This window comes from Gracilinanus agilis, chromosome 1 (assembly GCF_016433145.1).
Source record: "Gracilinanus agilis isolate LMUSP501 chromosome 1, AgileGrace, whole genome shotgun sequence".
Classification (NCBI taxonomy): domain Eukaryota; kingdom Metazoa; phylum Chordata; class Mammalia; order Didelphimorphia; family Didelphidae; genus Gracilinanus; species Gracilinanus agilis.
Genome location: NC_058130.1, coordinates 796,850,485 through 796,865,763, shown reverse-complemented (window position 1 = coordinate 796,865,763; position 15,279 = coordinate 796,850,485). Strand labels below are relative to the sequence as shown.

Here is a 15,279-nt window from a genome sequence, read left to right as displayed (position 1 = left end):
TCTTTGGAGGCTAGGGGAGTGGGGGGTGGGGAGGAGAGGGATCTGTCTCAGTACCGAACCATAAGGGTACCGAGAAACAGGAAAGTAAACCTTATAAATTCAGGCCTTGGTCTTGAAAAGGACCTAACTCAAGTTCCGGAAATAGATGGTGGACTCAAGACTGGATATCAGCAATATTTCAATTGCTGGACAGATCCCCATCAGCCAATGACCAGGGAGTTAACTTGCTGTGCTCCAGGCAGCTATTTGGCGTCTCTCAGGTTAGGGGCTTTGGCTGATGTTCAGGGAGATGGTGTTTCACATTCAGAGAAACACTTTCTGGCTGCTTTCTGCCCTACTCTTGACACTACTGCCAGTTTCTGTGTATAAGACAGAGGGGCCCCTCTGCTTCCCCAAAATCAGCCCTAGCTTTTCCAGAGATGGGGACCTGATGATTGGAAGTTTTCTCCCTCTGTATGCAGTGAAAGTGAACAATGTCACAGGATCAGCAATTTTTACGAGTCAGCCTAACAAGGACTGTAGGAGTTATCAGTAAGTGCCTGTCTGTATGGAAGGGTTGATTTTCTTTGAGTGGATTTTAAAATGCATACTCTTTAAAGAAGTAGCAAAGAGGGAGGCCCCAGCCACTAAGATCCACCCTGCCTTCTCCAACTTTGGTTCTTACAAATCCGTTTTCATTTCTTGGATTATCTTACAAAGCTTGAGAGGAAGTATTCTTTCTCTCTGTCTCTAGGTCTGTCTGTACCTCCGTTTCAGTATCTATCTTTCTCTGTCTCTGTTTCTTCCCATTTTATTATCTGTATTTCTTTGTCTCAATCTCATCTGTGTGTGTGTCTTGTCTCTCTCAGTCTCCATCTTTGTCTCCCTATCCATATCATTCTGCCTTTGTTTCTCCCTGGTTCTCTCTGTCTTTTTCTCTCTCTCCATTTCTATTTTTCCTCTCTCTGTCTCTTTCTTTCTGTCTCTGTCTCTGTTTCTGTCTTTACATCTCTTCTCCCTTCATCTTTATATCTATCTATCTGTCTCCTTGTCTCTGACTATCTGTATTTTTATCTTGCTCTCTCCATATCTATATCACTGTGTGTTTTTGTCTCTAACTGTATCCCTTCTTTCTTTTTCTGTCTCTGTCTCTCTGTCTTTCTCTCCTATACTTCTCCTTCCTTAAACAGAGATCATGACCCCAAGAAGAATCAGAGATGAAAGTTATTAATATTCTTTGTCATTTATCCCTCCACTTCCTATACCCTGATCCTCTGTGTCCATACTGACACTATGCCCTTACACTTTTGTATTCCCGACTAGAAAAGTCTGACAAGGCTGGCTGGTCCAACCTGGGCTGCAGCTGGGAGCCAGAGGACCATTAGCATTGAGTTTCTTGAGAGGACAGAACTATATTCAAGCACTGGTGATAGGAAACATGAATCCTTAAGGACATAAAAAACTAATGATGAAATGCCTGTCCTATTTAGGCATATCTGAAGAGTTCCCTTGAGTGATGTGTGAACATTTGGTGCTTCTTTCTCAAGGAAAGTTCTGCTGAGCTCAAAGCAGCACAGAGAAGTGGAATAGGAGCTTTCTTTGAAAACTTTACTAGACTATATGAAGACTGTGCTCATGGCCAGCCTGAGACTGCCTTTTGTCTGGGTTCTGCTCCTGTTACATATTAAGGAATAAATATAGCAGGAACCTTTTCTTTAGCAGTGCAACATCAAATGTAAGCACCTGTGAATCTGCATTTTGGGGATGAGGACTGACACACACACACACACATATACACACATACACACACATGTGTGCGCATGCATGCAAATACACACACTTCTCCTCTGGAGTATTCTGTTACAAAGAGCTTCACTTTATTGTGGCTGAGGAATTCAAAGGTGGCAGGGGATTTTGGGGGTGGGTGATGGGATATACATTATGGAAGGGCAGATGGTCCTTCTCAGAGGGTATTCTGACCTCTTCCTCTGGATGTCTCTCTGTCTGTATGTTCCTTACATCTCTCTGCCTTTCTCACTATTGAGATCCTTCTGCATTTGCACTTTGAGTCACTTCATCTTTTTCATAGTTATATCTTCATTAATTATCCAAGATAAGGAAACAGTTTGTATTAATTAGCCAGAAAGACCTCAGTTAAAATCACACCCCAGACTCTTACTAGCTTTATGACCATGGGAAAGACATGAAAACTCCCTGTGCCTCAGTTTCTTCTTCTGTAAAATAATAATAATAATAATAGGACCTATCTCCCAGAGTTGTTGTGAGGATCCGTTGGACAGGTAAGGCACTTTGCCAACCTTAAACACTATATGAATGCCTGCCATTATATCCTTAGTCACATATTCTCAAATGCTTTGAGGTATTCACTAGCCCTTCTTCTTCCTTCATTATTCTCTACCTGACAGGATTTGTGATGGTTGGCTTTAGAGGAGCAACAGTGCTCCTACTCTGTTTGTAGCCTTAGACCAAGGTGCTCCTGTAAACTAAATGTCCTTTTTGTCTCTGCACAAAGGATGGGCTTCCTTTGTGAAGAGTAAGATGGAGACAAAGAACTCATTCTGCAGTACCTTCTTCTAACTGCAGAGAATGTGAGTGACTTAGAAACAAACCAATCAATTCAGCAGGCATTTATTAACCGCCTACTGTGTCCTAGGTCCTATGCTACATATTGGGGATACAAGGATAAAAATGTGATATTCCCTGCCTTCAAGGACCTTTCATTCTAATGGGGAAGAGAATATAAGCAAATACAAATATAAACAGAATCTAGTCAAAATGAATATTGGTATTTATGAGGTGGAGGGCACTAGCAGCTGAGAGAACCAATAAAGGCTTTGTGATGGAGTGGCATGGTACACAGCTGATGAAAAAACATAGAAAGAATGAATACAGCATCTCAAATTCTCAGAGACCTGACAGGCATATTATCAGGATGGAAAATAAAGGTGCTTTCTATAGGTAAAGTTGGTTTGGATGTGAACACAAGACTAAATAAGGCGATTAAGGAATTCTGTTATCTAGCTGCTGCCTCTGAGAAAATACATCTAGTTTTCTTTAAAAATTGAATCTGCCAAAGAAAAATTCCTAGATGTAAGTAATGGTCCTGGAAAATATTGACATGAATAAGAGGTCTTTGCATAGCTCTTTGCTGGGGATTGTCTGATTAAAGGCTTGGTTGTAACAGACAGTTTTAGGTAACTTTGACTTTTTCTTCTTGATCCTTAACAGGGAAGAGAAAGTGGGGAGTATAAAAATAATATAGGGTGAACCACAAAAATAAAAGGCAAAAACAATCAAATAAAAATTCAAAATTGTTTCAGATACTTTTGATAGTATCTTCAGTGATAAAGAGAAGTGAAGCTCATAGATGAACTTCCCTTCAGGGCCAGGTACAAGGAACACTAAAGAGACTCTTGTTATAGAAAATTAAACTTTATTTAAAATATATATAAGGATAAAAGGATTTCTAATCCTAAGGGATTCTAACTCCACCCAAATAAAACTCCCTGGTTCTGCAAGGAACTGCTTCTCCTTTGTTTCACAGGCTACACTAATACTCCCTGATCTGACTAACCCAAATTTATACTATTATAAATAAGCCTCACCACTATTATCCTTATAAGTCTTAACTTTACCTTTAAGTTATAAAAATAACCAAGGCTAGCTGGTTGAGTCTCAACAAGAATCCAATTAGGACTCTGAGCCTTAATAGACTCAGAGTCCAGACCAAAGACCAGGGTTTCTTTGGTCTTCTCAGAGTTTAATCAATCTATAAACAGTAATGGATAATCAATAGTGTTTCCCAAGTTGGAAAAAAAAACACTAAGCTCCTTCAGGTCTTTAACTCAGGCAGAGAGAGAGGCAAAAATGTTATCTTCTCCATAGAGAGTAACTGTCACAGAAAAAATGGTTAAAATATCAGTATTTGAAGTTAATAATCTTTTCTCAGCTCTGTTTGAAACTCCAATTCTTTCTCCAGCCAGCTTCTCTACTTCTTATCTCTAAACTAATTTTAATATCATCCTTATAGTTTTCCCCTTTCAAGCACATGGAGAAATAAAAATTCTCTCCCTTATGCTCGCTATTCTATGTAATTCTAAAGCTATACCTAATATTATTATTATATTTCCTAAAAAACTCTTAATATTATGCTTATCTTATCCTATTCTTATTGTTACATCTATGTATGCTAACCTGTACTAGGGATATAAATTAAAGAAAAGATAATTTCAATGAAAACAAATAACCAATGAAACTATAGTTGCACAAATGCAAGTGCAAAACATACAATTACGGAAATGCAAAATGCAAACTTTTGAAAAACATTTGAAACAATAAAATACGGTTACAAAAAAAACAATTTAACTTATGTTTTACAAAAAACTAGTCTATGTAAAATAATAACTATTCAAAACTCATGCAAGCTGTATTTTACAAATCCTATTTGAATAATTCAAACGGAATTTTTTACTATGTTAAGACCTTATCCTATTGCTAATACAGAAAACTAAAACTAACTACATTAAAACTGAAAATCAACTTACTATACTAATAAAGTAAAAACTTTGTAACAATTTAACTATATACACATCTATAGAAATATACAGATATATAAAATTTCTACACCTGTGTATGTGTTATGTAGAAACTATTTACATGTTGCAGGAAGAAAATAAACTTCCCCCTTAAGATAGTCTAAGAAAACCTTAAAGACTTTCTTTTAAAAAGATGTGTATGTTTTCTTCTGATGTTATAAGATCTTATTAATTTAATGTGTACAATTATTATTTTGCCAAGGTGATTTATCTGTATTAATTTATTTCTATAAATACTCATCACCTGGTTATGTTGTTGCAGAGTTTGTGAGAAATGTATTCTATATGTGTGTGTTATTTTGTAGTGAATACTTGCCAAATCTTTAAAATCTTCTCTTCTGCTACTGTCTTCTGTCTTTCTACTGTTACTATGTAGTGTTTGTTTTCAACTATAGTGAAAGTGTGTAATGTTAGAGTGGTGCAAAAATCTTACAGTTCATGTCCATAATCAGTCTGTGTTCCTCTTCTCCATGTTTATTTTTTTCTGTAATGTCTTCGTTACAGTTCATTCATCCTTTCCACTGTCATTTTCTTTGTTTCTCTGTTGTCTTCTCCTTTGTCTAGATCTTGCTCTTTGTCTCTAAGTTCTTCTTCTTCTTGAATAATTTCTTCTTCTGATATCTTTTTGACTGCAGGCATGTTGTCTGATGAAATAATGGTTCTGTTGCACTAGTTCTATTAAAGTTTTTAATGTAAACTGAACCTCCAGTTTTTATCGTATGGAGTGCATAATCTAACGGACTCATTTTTTGTAATTCTGTGATGTATTCGGCAAGTGCAAGACCTCCTCCAAGCATAGATACATAAGCTATCTTAAAACTTTTTGCCTTCAATGGTGAATGTCCAAATAACATTTCATATGGTGAAATACCCACATCTCCTCTTGGTCTAGTGCACAGATAGAATAGCGCTAGAGATAAAATCTCTGGCCACTTCAAATGAGTTTCCATGCATAATTTCCCAACCATACTTTTGAGTTTTCTGCTTAGTCTCTCCACCTGACCAGAACTTTGTGGGTGATAAGGAACATGAAATTTTGGCATGTGTTATAATTATTGGAGGTCTCTTGATCTATTTGAGATGTTAAAATTGATGTACAGAGAGAAATAAGATGACCCTTCTCCTTTATAACAGTTGCCCAGGCAGGATCCTTCAGGTCAAAGAGGTATATCCCTTCAGGACCCAACTGGGGTTAATTGATATGTTGATTTGGGCTCTTTAGCTAGGATAACGCCTTGTATTCTGACTGCGACTTCTCCCTTCCCAAAACGAGCTTTGAAACTGCTTTAGGAAGGTACTTTAAACTTTATATTAAACAAGAAGGATATGGGTAAAGGACTATGGTATAGGAGACTCTATTCTAATGGTTACTAATGAAATCTCAACTGCTGGCAGATGAAGAATCAATGTAGCTTCTCTCTGGTTCAGCCTGGCCAAGACTAAACCAGAGTAGGTAAATTGCTGGGATATCTTTGGCTTCTTTTTCAATAGTTCTTCAGCCTTACAGTTAAGTTATGTCCACCCTTTCCACCCTCTTCTTCATCTCCTGCCCACTTCCCGGATCCCTCCCAGGCCCTGGGAAACCTAGATATCTAGATGATGAAACTCCTAATATCTAGGGGCAGTAGACACCAAGGTGGTGGTCAGGTACAGGTTGAAATGGTATCTTTCGCATGACTTCCCTGGGAATATTCCATCCAACTGACTTATTTGTCAATCAAAGGTGAACTTCAAGCTCCCAGAGATTCAATATAACACATGATATTGTAAAAGGGTATTCTTGGTTCTCTTTGAGTTCACACTTGTGAAAAGGGAATCCTTGGTTCTCTTTGCTTAGTTAGCACTTTTGTTGGCAATAACTTTGAATCAACACAAGCTTGAACTAGATGGGAGAAGCTTGAAAACCACTTAGTGAGTTTACACCTTACTTGATGCTAGGTGAGAACAAGCCAGAAATGTAAGAGTTCACACACTCAGAGAGGTGTGGTTCCAAAGGTGAGAACTCAGACAATATGGAAGCTGTGATAGACCAGTGTGAAAGGGGCAGGGACAGGAAACCACCATAAAAGGCTGGTGAAGGAAGTCTGGTGAAGGATTCTGATGAAGAAGGCTAGTAGAGAGTGAACTCCAAGAAAAGTCAGTCACTCCAAGAAGGAGAGAGTGAACTCCAAGAAGGATGTCAGCTTCAGGAAGAAGGTTGGCTCAAAGAAGAAAGTACGCCTCAGGAGTCACCTTCAGCTCCAGTCATTGTTCTGGGTGAGTGGATAGCTGGTTTCCCCTTCCTGTCTTCTGAAGATAGTTTAATTCTGACTGAGGGTTAACAAGTCCTGGCTGAGATTTGGTTAGATAGGCTAATGTCTTTTCTACCCTTTTGTATTTCTCTACTTTATAAATAAAAGATTTATAATTTTCACATATTTAGCCAAACCATTAATTTTAACACTTACAATACCCAGATTCTAATAAACTTGTTTTAGAACCGAATCTGTAAAATGGCTCCTTTTGTCAAAATCTACTCTCAGTGGTATACCAGATCTTAGAATGGTCTCTTTCAACAAGATTTTGGCTACAAAGATTAATGCAGTTTTGCTAGATGGAAAAGCTTTTGGCCATCTAGTTAGTTAGTCCACTATTACCAGACAAAATTTAAATTGTCCTGATTTGGGCATGTTGATATAATCTATTTGTAAATGCTCAAATGGTATGTGAGTTAGTGGATGACCACCAAAAGCCTTTTGCTTAAATATGCTTTGGTTATATTGTGCACACACAGAGTAAGATGAGCAGATTTTATTTGCCACAGTGCTAATTCCCAGAAATATCCAAGTTCTTTTGACAGTATCAATTAATGCTTGTGTCCCAAAATGACCCTTTTGTGTATTGCTTGGCAAATGTAAGAGTAAAATGCTTTTGGAAGAATTAGTTTTCCCACTGACACTATCCAAATCCCATTTTCTTTTCTAGCTGCAAATTTTTTCTCCCACTTCTGAATCTCTTTATCATTACATGTTTTTTCTTTATCTGTGGTATCTATCACATAGAGATTCATAATGCAAGCTGGAGCATTTTGTGCAGCATATTGTTCAGCCATATCCACCCTACGATTTCCTCTGGCAACTCAGTCTTGTCCTAAAGAATACCATTTGCAGTGATTCACTGCCAACTCCTTTCATAGTTGGAGAGATGACAATAATTCTCAAATTATTTCTGCATGAGCAATTCTTTTCCCATTGAACCCACTGCTTTTCACTCTTCAGGGAATTTTTGCTATACATATTTGTGTGTTAGTGAAAATTTGGGGTTCATTTGAGCCTTAAATATTTAGATATGTGACATAAACTTCCTGTGGACTTTTAGGGGTCTTGGAAACTACATTTCCCTTGATTCCTCTTGTAATACAGGTAGACAGGAAGTGTGATTATGTAGATGAACAGTATAAGTATTCCTGATGTCATTGGGGGAGGTCTTTTTGGTATGAGGCAGCCAGGTGGGCAGAAGGTATGGTGGGCGATTTCAATTAGATATTAGCAGGCGTGTGGTCTTCTTTATTTTACCAACATGGCTTTAATTAAAATATTAATACTTCTATTTACATCCGTCTATATCCATTTTAATTGTAACATTTGGCAGCACCTGTGTCCAAGAGATAATGATATACTTGTGTTCCTATTTTTAGGGTTATATAGGGTTCTGTGCTATTTTCTAGAGAATGGACAGGTATTATAGGAGCTAATACACTAGGATCAGGAAAACTCAACACTTGTTCCTGTTCCTCATTCTCTAATTCTTCACTGATTTCTCCTATACTCATTTCCCATGTTTTTAAAATCTCTTTGTCATTTTCATTAGTTATTATTTCATTGCCCATACTTCCTAGTCCATTTTCAACATATACTAGATCTTTAACTGCACAGTTCTTGGCACACCTTTATAATGAAGTTTTTGCAAATCGTATTTTTGGGGATTTTCACCAGCTACTTGGGAATATTTTGGATGAGCATCTGCTTTGATGTATTATTACAGGTTTTCAGGTCTGGGGTTTGTTGTGAATTATGGTAGTATCCAGTATCAAAATAAATTGGGTAGTTTGGTCTCCCATACTGGAATGCATTATTAAATCCATTATTACATCTTTTGTTAAATGCATAATTTCTATATCCATTTTGCTTGAATCCATTAAAGCAATTAAATCTTTTGCCTCAGTTTCCCCTGAAGTTTTGTCCAAAGAATTGTCCCCTAAATCTGCAGTCTCTCATGAGATGACCAGGTCTGTCACAAAGAAAACATCTTGGGGTTTGTCTGTTTTGTCTGGGGTTGTAGTTATTTCTGGGTTGTCTATAAGTTCTTAGTGCAGCTATTGTGTTTTCCTGCATTTCATTGGATTTCAGTTTTTGTTTAAGCTCTGTGATTTCTTTGGTTAAGTTATCAATTATATCATTTTCTCTTCTGAGTGCCTATCTTCTCATCTTGGAAAACATAGTTAGCAATTCTCTGAATTTCATCAAGACCCGTATCAAACAAATTTGGACAGTTACTCTGAAAATAATTTTGGATCACGGGGCATGATTTACGTTTTCATCTGTTAAAATATCCAACTCAATTCATTTTTCTGCATAGTCAACAATTCTATCAAGGAAATTGGAGGGAGTCTCTCTCACTTCCTGCTTTAGACGCTCAAATTTAGACCAGTGTCCTGGGCACCTGCCTTATAGTTTTAATTATTGCCTCCCTGGCTGTAGATAAGTTTCTGTACCCTGCAACCAGGACCCTCAGTTGGCCAATCAGTAATTAGGGGGTTATTATTAGCGTCTCCTGTAATCTGCTGTTTTCCCCTCTTTGTCAATAATTCATCCATAAGGATGTCAAAGCCGAAATAAGGATTGTAAAGCTTGACTAAGTGCTTGAATTGCTTTACAACTCCCATTGGTTCTTCTTCATATTTCAGGGTATTTTTTCTTAGAACTGTCAATATCAGTTTGTGAAAACATTTTGTGGCATATGAGATCTGTATACCATGCTCTGGGGACTCTACAGGTGCCTCCCTTAGAGGGAACATATGAGCTGATTTGCTTTCTAATGCTTTAGTTTCCTTTGCTGATTTAGTTGGTTTATCTAATTTAGTTGTACCCACTAATTTAATTGCTTCATGTTCTTTAGTTTTTGACATTGTCCCTTTAGCTTTGAGTAATTCCTCATATAGAGTTTGCATTCTACCTTTTTCAGTCTCTAGATAGTTAGTTCACTTTTAACATTAGATCATTCTTTGCAGTAGCTTGTTTGATACTTGCTTTTAAATGTTTAAACACAACTGCCAAAGATTCGATCATCACGTAAAAGCACATGAAGAACAATAGTAGCACAGGGACATAAGAGATTAGTTGTAGGAATGTCGATGAAAGTAGTGGCATTAGAAAATCGTAGGCAAGTAAATTCTGTGTATATTCAGGTATAATAGTGAAAATGAGAGAAGCCATATCTAACAGAAAAAATTCCATAGTGATTTTATGCAGCTAATTCACCAGGTTTTCTGAGAGCTCAAAGTCTTTGTATCAAGTTGACTGAAAGATGGATTTTGGAGCCACCTAAAGTTCAGCTCACTATTACTACCATTCACAATGAAATTGTCAGCTCTGGCTGCTTCAACAGACCTCCTGCTAAAATAACGGTTCCAACTGCCTCAGTTGGACCCTAAAAATCAGAGTTTCTGGTTCTTTGTCCTTTGTGTCTCACCAAACTGTAAAAAAATTAATGGCAAGCACAAAAGTAAAGGACAAAAACTATCAAATAAAGGTCCAAAAGTGTTTCAGATACTTTTGATAGATGCAATCAAAAGTATCTTCAGTGATAAAGTGAAGTGAATCTCATAGATGAACTTCCCTTCAGGGCCAGGTACAAGGAACATTAAAGAGACTTTCTATAGAAAATTAAATAATTTATTTAAAATATATATAAGGATAAAGAGGATTTCTAATTCTAAGGGATTCTAACTCCACCCAAATAAAACTCCCTGGTTCTGCAAGGAACTGCTTCTCCTTTGTTTCACAGGCTACACTAATACTCCCTGATCTGACTAACCCAAATTTATACTAATCTAAATAAGCCTCACCAATAATATCCTTATAATTCTTAACTTTGCCTTTAAGTTATAAAAATAACGAAGGCTAGCTGGTTGAGTGTCAATGAGAATCAAGTTAGGACTCTGGGCCTTAACAGACTCAGAGTCCAAACCAAAGATCAGGGTTTCTTTGGTCTTCTCAGAGATTAATCCATCTATAAACATTAGTAATGGATAATCAATAGTGTTTCCCAAGCTGGAAAAGAAAACACTAAGCTCCTTCAGGTCTTTCTCTCAGATACAGAGAGACAGGCAAAGATGTCACCTCTCCATCCCTGAGAGAAAAAATTCCTGTGTGTGACTCTGCCAACTGCCAGAAGCCAACTGTCAAGCAGCCACACCCAGAAAGAGTAACTGTCATAGAAAAATGGTTAAACTGTCAGCATTTGAAATTAATACTCTCTCAGCTCTGTTTGAAACTCCAATTCTTTCTCAAGCCAGCTTTTCTACTTCTTATCTCCAAACTGATAAAACAATACTTATTTTCTAATATCATCCTTATAGGAGGGAGGAAGGGAAGGCCAGATAGGGCTTTGGTCATAAAATCAGGACACATTGACAAGACCCAACTGCAAATGCTTTGTGTATAAATTTGTCAGGCTTCTTGTTTCCCAACCTACATTTATTTTTGTTCACATTGTTCCCTCTTCAAGAAAAGAAGATAATAATATTAATAGTCACCCTGACATAGTGCCTTCTATATAGCAGATGTTCTGATCAGTGTTTTATCATTATTCTCTCATTTCATCCTCACAACAACCTGGGGGAGAGGTGCCATTTTCATCTCCATTTTATATGAGAGGAAGAGAGATTAGGTAGCTTGTCCAGGATCACACAACCCAGTAAGAGTTTAAGGCTAGATATGAATCCCAGCCAATAGCTATATGCACTCTGCCAATTAGCTGTCTTCTCCCTTCTACCCATCTCCACAAGCTCCTTGAGGGCAAAAAGGAAAGCAACAAGCATTTATTAAGTGCCAATGTGTATTGGGTGCTGCATAAGCTTGTTATTTTCCATCAATTACTCACATCTTCTCCATGACACCATTTGAGGTTTTCATTGAAAAGAGATCAGAGTAATTTGTCATGTCCTTCTCCAGCTTGTTTTATAGATGAAGAAAGTGAAGCAAACAGGATTAAGTGATTTGCCCAGAGTCATGCCACTAGTATGTGTGAGGCTAGATTAGATTAGATTAGCACAATTCCTCCTGACTCTAGGTTTGGCACTCTATCCCCTTTTGCCATCTAGCTGTTCTTGCAATATACTACACACTTCAAATATTACAAGATTGTTTTCTACAATAATTCTGGGAGCTATATCCTATTATTTCCCCCATTTTTAGATGAGGCAGATCAAGGTGTTTTTGTTGTTGATGCTTTTAAGTATCTTTCTAGGATCTGAGCCTGGATTTGAACTCAGTAGCCCAGGATCAGCAATCTATTCCCTGAGGTCCCATGATCTGTTTCAGTCTTTTCTTCCCATTCCCAGTATCTAGCACCATATGTGTTAGCTAAATGCTTGGTGATTGATTAATGCCCATCCTTTAATAGGTGTAACCAAATCCAGGCAGCCTTCTCTTCTGGATTCACTTGAAACTGAACCCCTTTGTACTCCTCATTCTCTATATATTTCTGTGTCATGCATGTGTGTATGGTCCCTACTACCTTGTGTTAAAGGAATGAGGACATTTCTTGCTTCTTTTGCTTTATTAAAGACCTGCCTGGAAACAAGGATGATCTGGATCACTGATGGTATCTGGTGAATCATATTTGCTCAATATTTATTTGTTGAATAAGTGAGTGAGGCCGAAAGGCATGCTCAAATTAGAAAGTCAAGTGAAATATTCTTAGACATCATAAGAATCACATGGAGGGAGCAGTACAGGAATGAGGGAGCTCCTTAATAATAATCAGCATGGGGCAGCAAGTACCACAGAGGAAAGAGGGCTGGGCCTCAAGTCAGAAAGGCTTGCATTTAAATCTGGACTCAAACACATTCTGGCTATGAGACTTTGGAGAGATCATTAAGCCTCTGTTTCTCTCAGTATTCCACTTGTGAAATGGAGATAATAATATATCTTCCACGGTTGTTCTGTGGATTAAATGTGAACATAGTTGTAAAGAGGTGAGAACAGTACATAGCACTGTATAAATGTTGGTAGTTTTTATTGTTATGTAAGCACCAAATGAGCTGGAGTCCTGATATGTGACTCTTAAATGGCCAAGGAACCCTTCCTTCTAAAATGGATTCTCATCAGAATGCTATCCACAGCAAGAGAAAGAACTGTGGGAGTAGAAACACAGAAGAAAAACCTATGACTTGTCACTTAGCACTTGTTTATATGGGCATATGATGGGGTTTTAGTTTTAAAAGATTGCTCTGTCGCAAAAAAGAATAATATGGAAATAGGTATCAAGTGATAACATTTGTAACCCAGTGGAATTGGTTGTTGACTCTGAGAGGGGGGAGGGAAGAGGGAAGGAAAGAAAATAAATCATGTAAACATGGAAAAATATTTTTAAATAAAAATTTAAATTAAAAAAAGAATTCTCTTTGAAGACTTTGTCAGTGGTTTCCAATCCTGTCTCCCACAGGTGGCTCCACAAAAACTTCCAACAGGCCATGACCATGAGGTTTGCTATGCAGGAGATCAATAGGGACCCTGTTCTATTGCCTAACATTTCCCTGGGATTCCAAGTCTATAATGCCTACCACAGTGATGAGAGGACCTTGGAGAGCTCCCTGCAGTGGTTGACAGGAGAAAGTCAGCTAGTCCCTAACTATAGCTGCAGAAAGCAGGAAAAATCTGTGGCTGTCATAGGAGGAGCTACATCAGCTCTGTCTGTCCAGATGGGAACCCTCCTTGAACTCTACAACTTCCCACAGGTGGGTGATGTTGAGCTTGATGCCTCCTAAACCTTTTTCACTCAAGCTTAGGAGAGGGGAGATGGTTGTCCCATTGTGCATCATCCAGATTATACACAAAAGATAGAACTAGTATGAGATGGGTAAGAAATAAGCAGTTAGAGGGGGTTCAGTGAGTGCCAGGCATTGTTTTAAGCACTCTTATGAATATTATCTTATTTGATCCTTACAACAACCTTGTGAGGAAGGTAAAGCTATTAATCCTAGCTGAAGTACACAGAAATGAAGTGATTTTTCCATGGTCACACTATCAATAAGAGTCTAAAGACAGATTTCTATTCAAATCTTCCTGATTTCAAATTCAATGCTCTTTCCACTGCATTCATACTCCCTACAGAGGGCCCAGGATGGACCCTTGGAGGACACTAAAACCTGGAGAGTATAATCTCCTGGATGTGTAGCAAATGAGATTAGGAAGAATCAGTCCTGCCGATAGCTAGAGAACCAGAGGGAAATAGCATCACAAATATGGAGAGAAGACACAATATGAAGGAGAAGAGCAGAATCTGCACTATCAGAAGCTTCCCTGAAATCCATTTGGATGAAGATTTGGGCATCAACTGGACAATTAAGGAATAAGAGGTGCCTTTGGAGAGAACAACTGCAGTCAAAGATTTTAAGTGCTATATTGCAGAGGGCTTAGAAGAAAGCAAGAGGAAAGGAACTGGAGGTATTGAATATAGATGAATTTGGCAAGGAATTAAGCTGTGAAGTGGAGTTGATGTTTGGGACAATAACTACTAGGGTTGGTAGGAGCAAATGAAAATTGTTTTTAGATTGAGAGGAGAAAGACATGGACATATGTGTAAGCAATGAGAAACAGACATTAATAGAGAGACATTGCAGATTAATGAGAGTAGAAATGACAACCAGGGCAATCTAGTGAAAAAGGTGGAATGAGATGGCATCAAGGGTTCATTTAGAAAAGTTTGCCTTTACAGTGAGAGAGGCTATCTCTTCACAGAGCAGTTAGGTAGCAAAGTGGATAGAGCACTGGGCTTCGAATCAGGAAGACTCATCTGCATAAGTTCAAATCCAACCTTCTTTACTTAGACACTTACTGTTATCAAGAAGTGAGTAATATTTTAATCTTTAGGTTAAAGGAAGGGATAAAGGAGAGGTAGGTATTAGGAGGAGGAATGAAAGGGATGGCTGAGTTTAAGGAAGGAAAGAATGAGGTGGTATATTGGATGGTGAGGGAATAGATGGGGTATTCAGGAGAGGCAGCTTAAAACAGGCTAATCACAGGAGGCTAGTGTCAGAGGATATTGGGGAAATAGGCTGGGCCCTTCAAGCAGAGAAGGTATCCCTATGATGTAAAGGAGTTTAGGCCACTCAGAAATGTTTAGGTTTGGATGGAGGATTTTCTCTTGTTAATTTCTAAAGTCCCTCAGGGAGGAGTTAAAGGGCTCCTCCCTGCCAGTCAAACTGATTGCTGCAGGAAGTCTTGGGTAAGTACTTCCTCCCAAGATAGATGCCTGCAGTTCCCCTCAAGAAATTCAAAAAAAATGATTCTTTCTCTCTTTAGCCCTTGCCTTAGTCCTCAATATAATGATTCACCAGAGACTTTGAGTAGGTAACAAGGGGATTTATTAATCTCAGGTTAATCAGAGGGAAAGAGGTTCAGGATTTTCTAACTGCTGC

At 38.0% G+C, this 15,279-nt stretch overlaps 1 protein-coding gene across 1 annotated transcript in view; it reads left to right on the top strand.

The window, feature by feature from the left end:
• Positions 1–232: 232 nt before the first annotated feature.
• LOC123246191 (vomeronasal type-2 receptor 26-like) overlaps positions 233–15,279 on the top strand; it is a 33,433-nt gene continuing 18,386 nt past the window's right edge. Inside the window, exons 1-2 of the mRNA XM_044675132.1 lie at positions 233–531; positions 13,305–13,596. Of these exons, the coding sequence (XP_044531067.1) occupies positions 278–531; positions 13,305–13,596 (546 nt within the window). The 5' untranslated portion in view covers positions 233–277. The remainder of the gene's footprint in view (positions 532–13,304; positions 13,597–15,279) is intronic.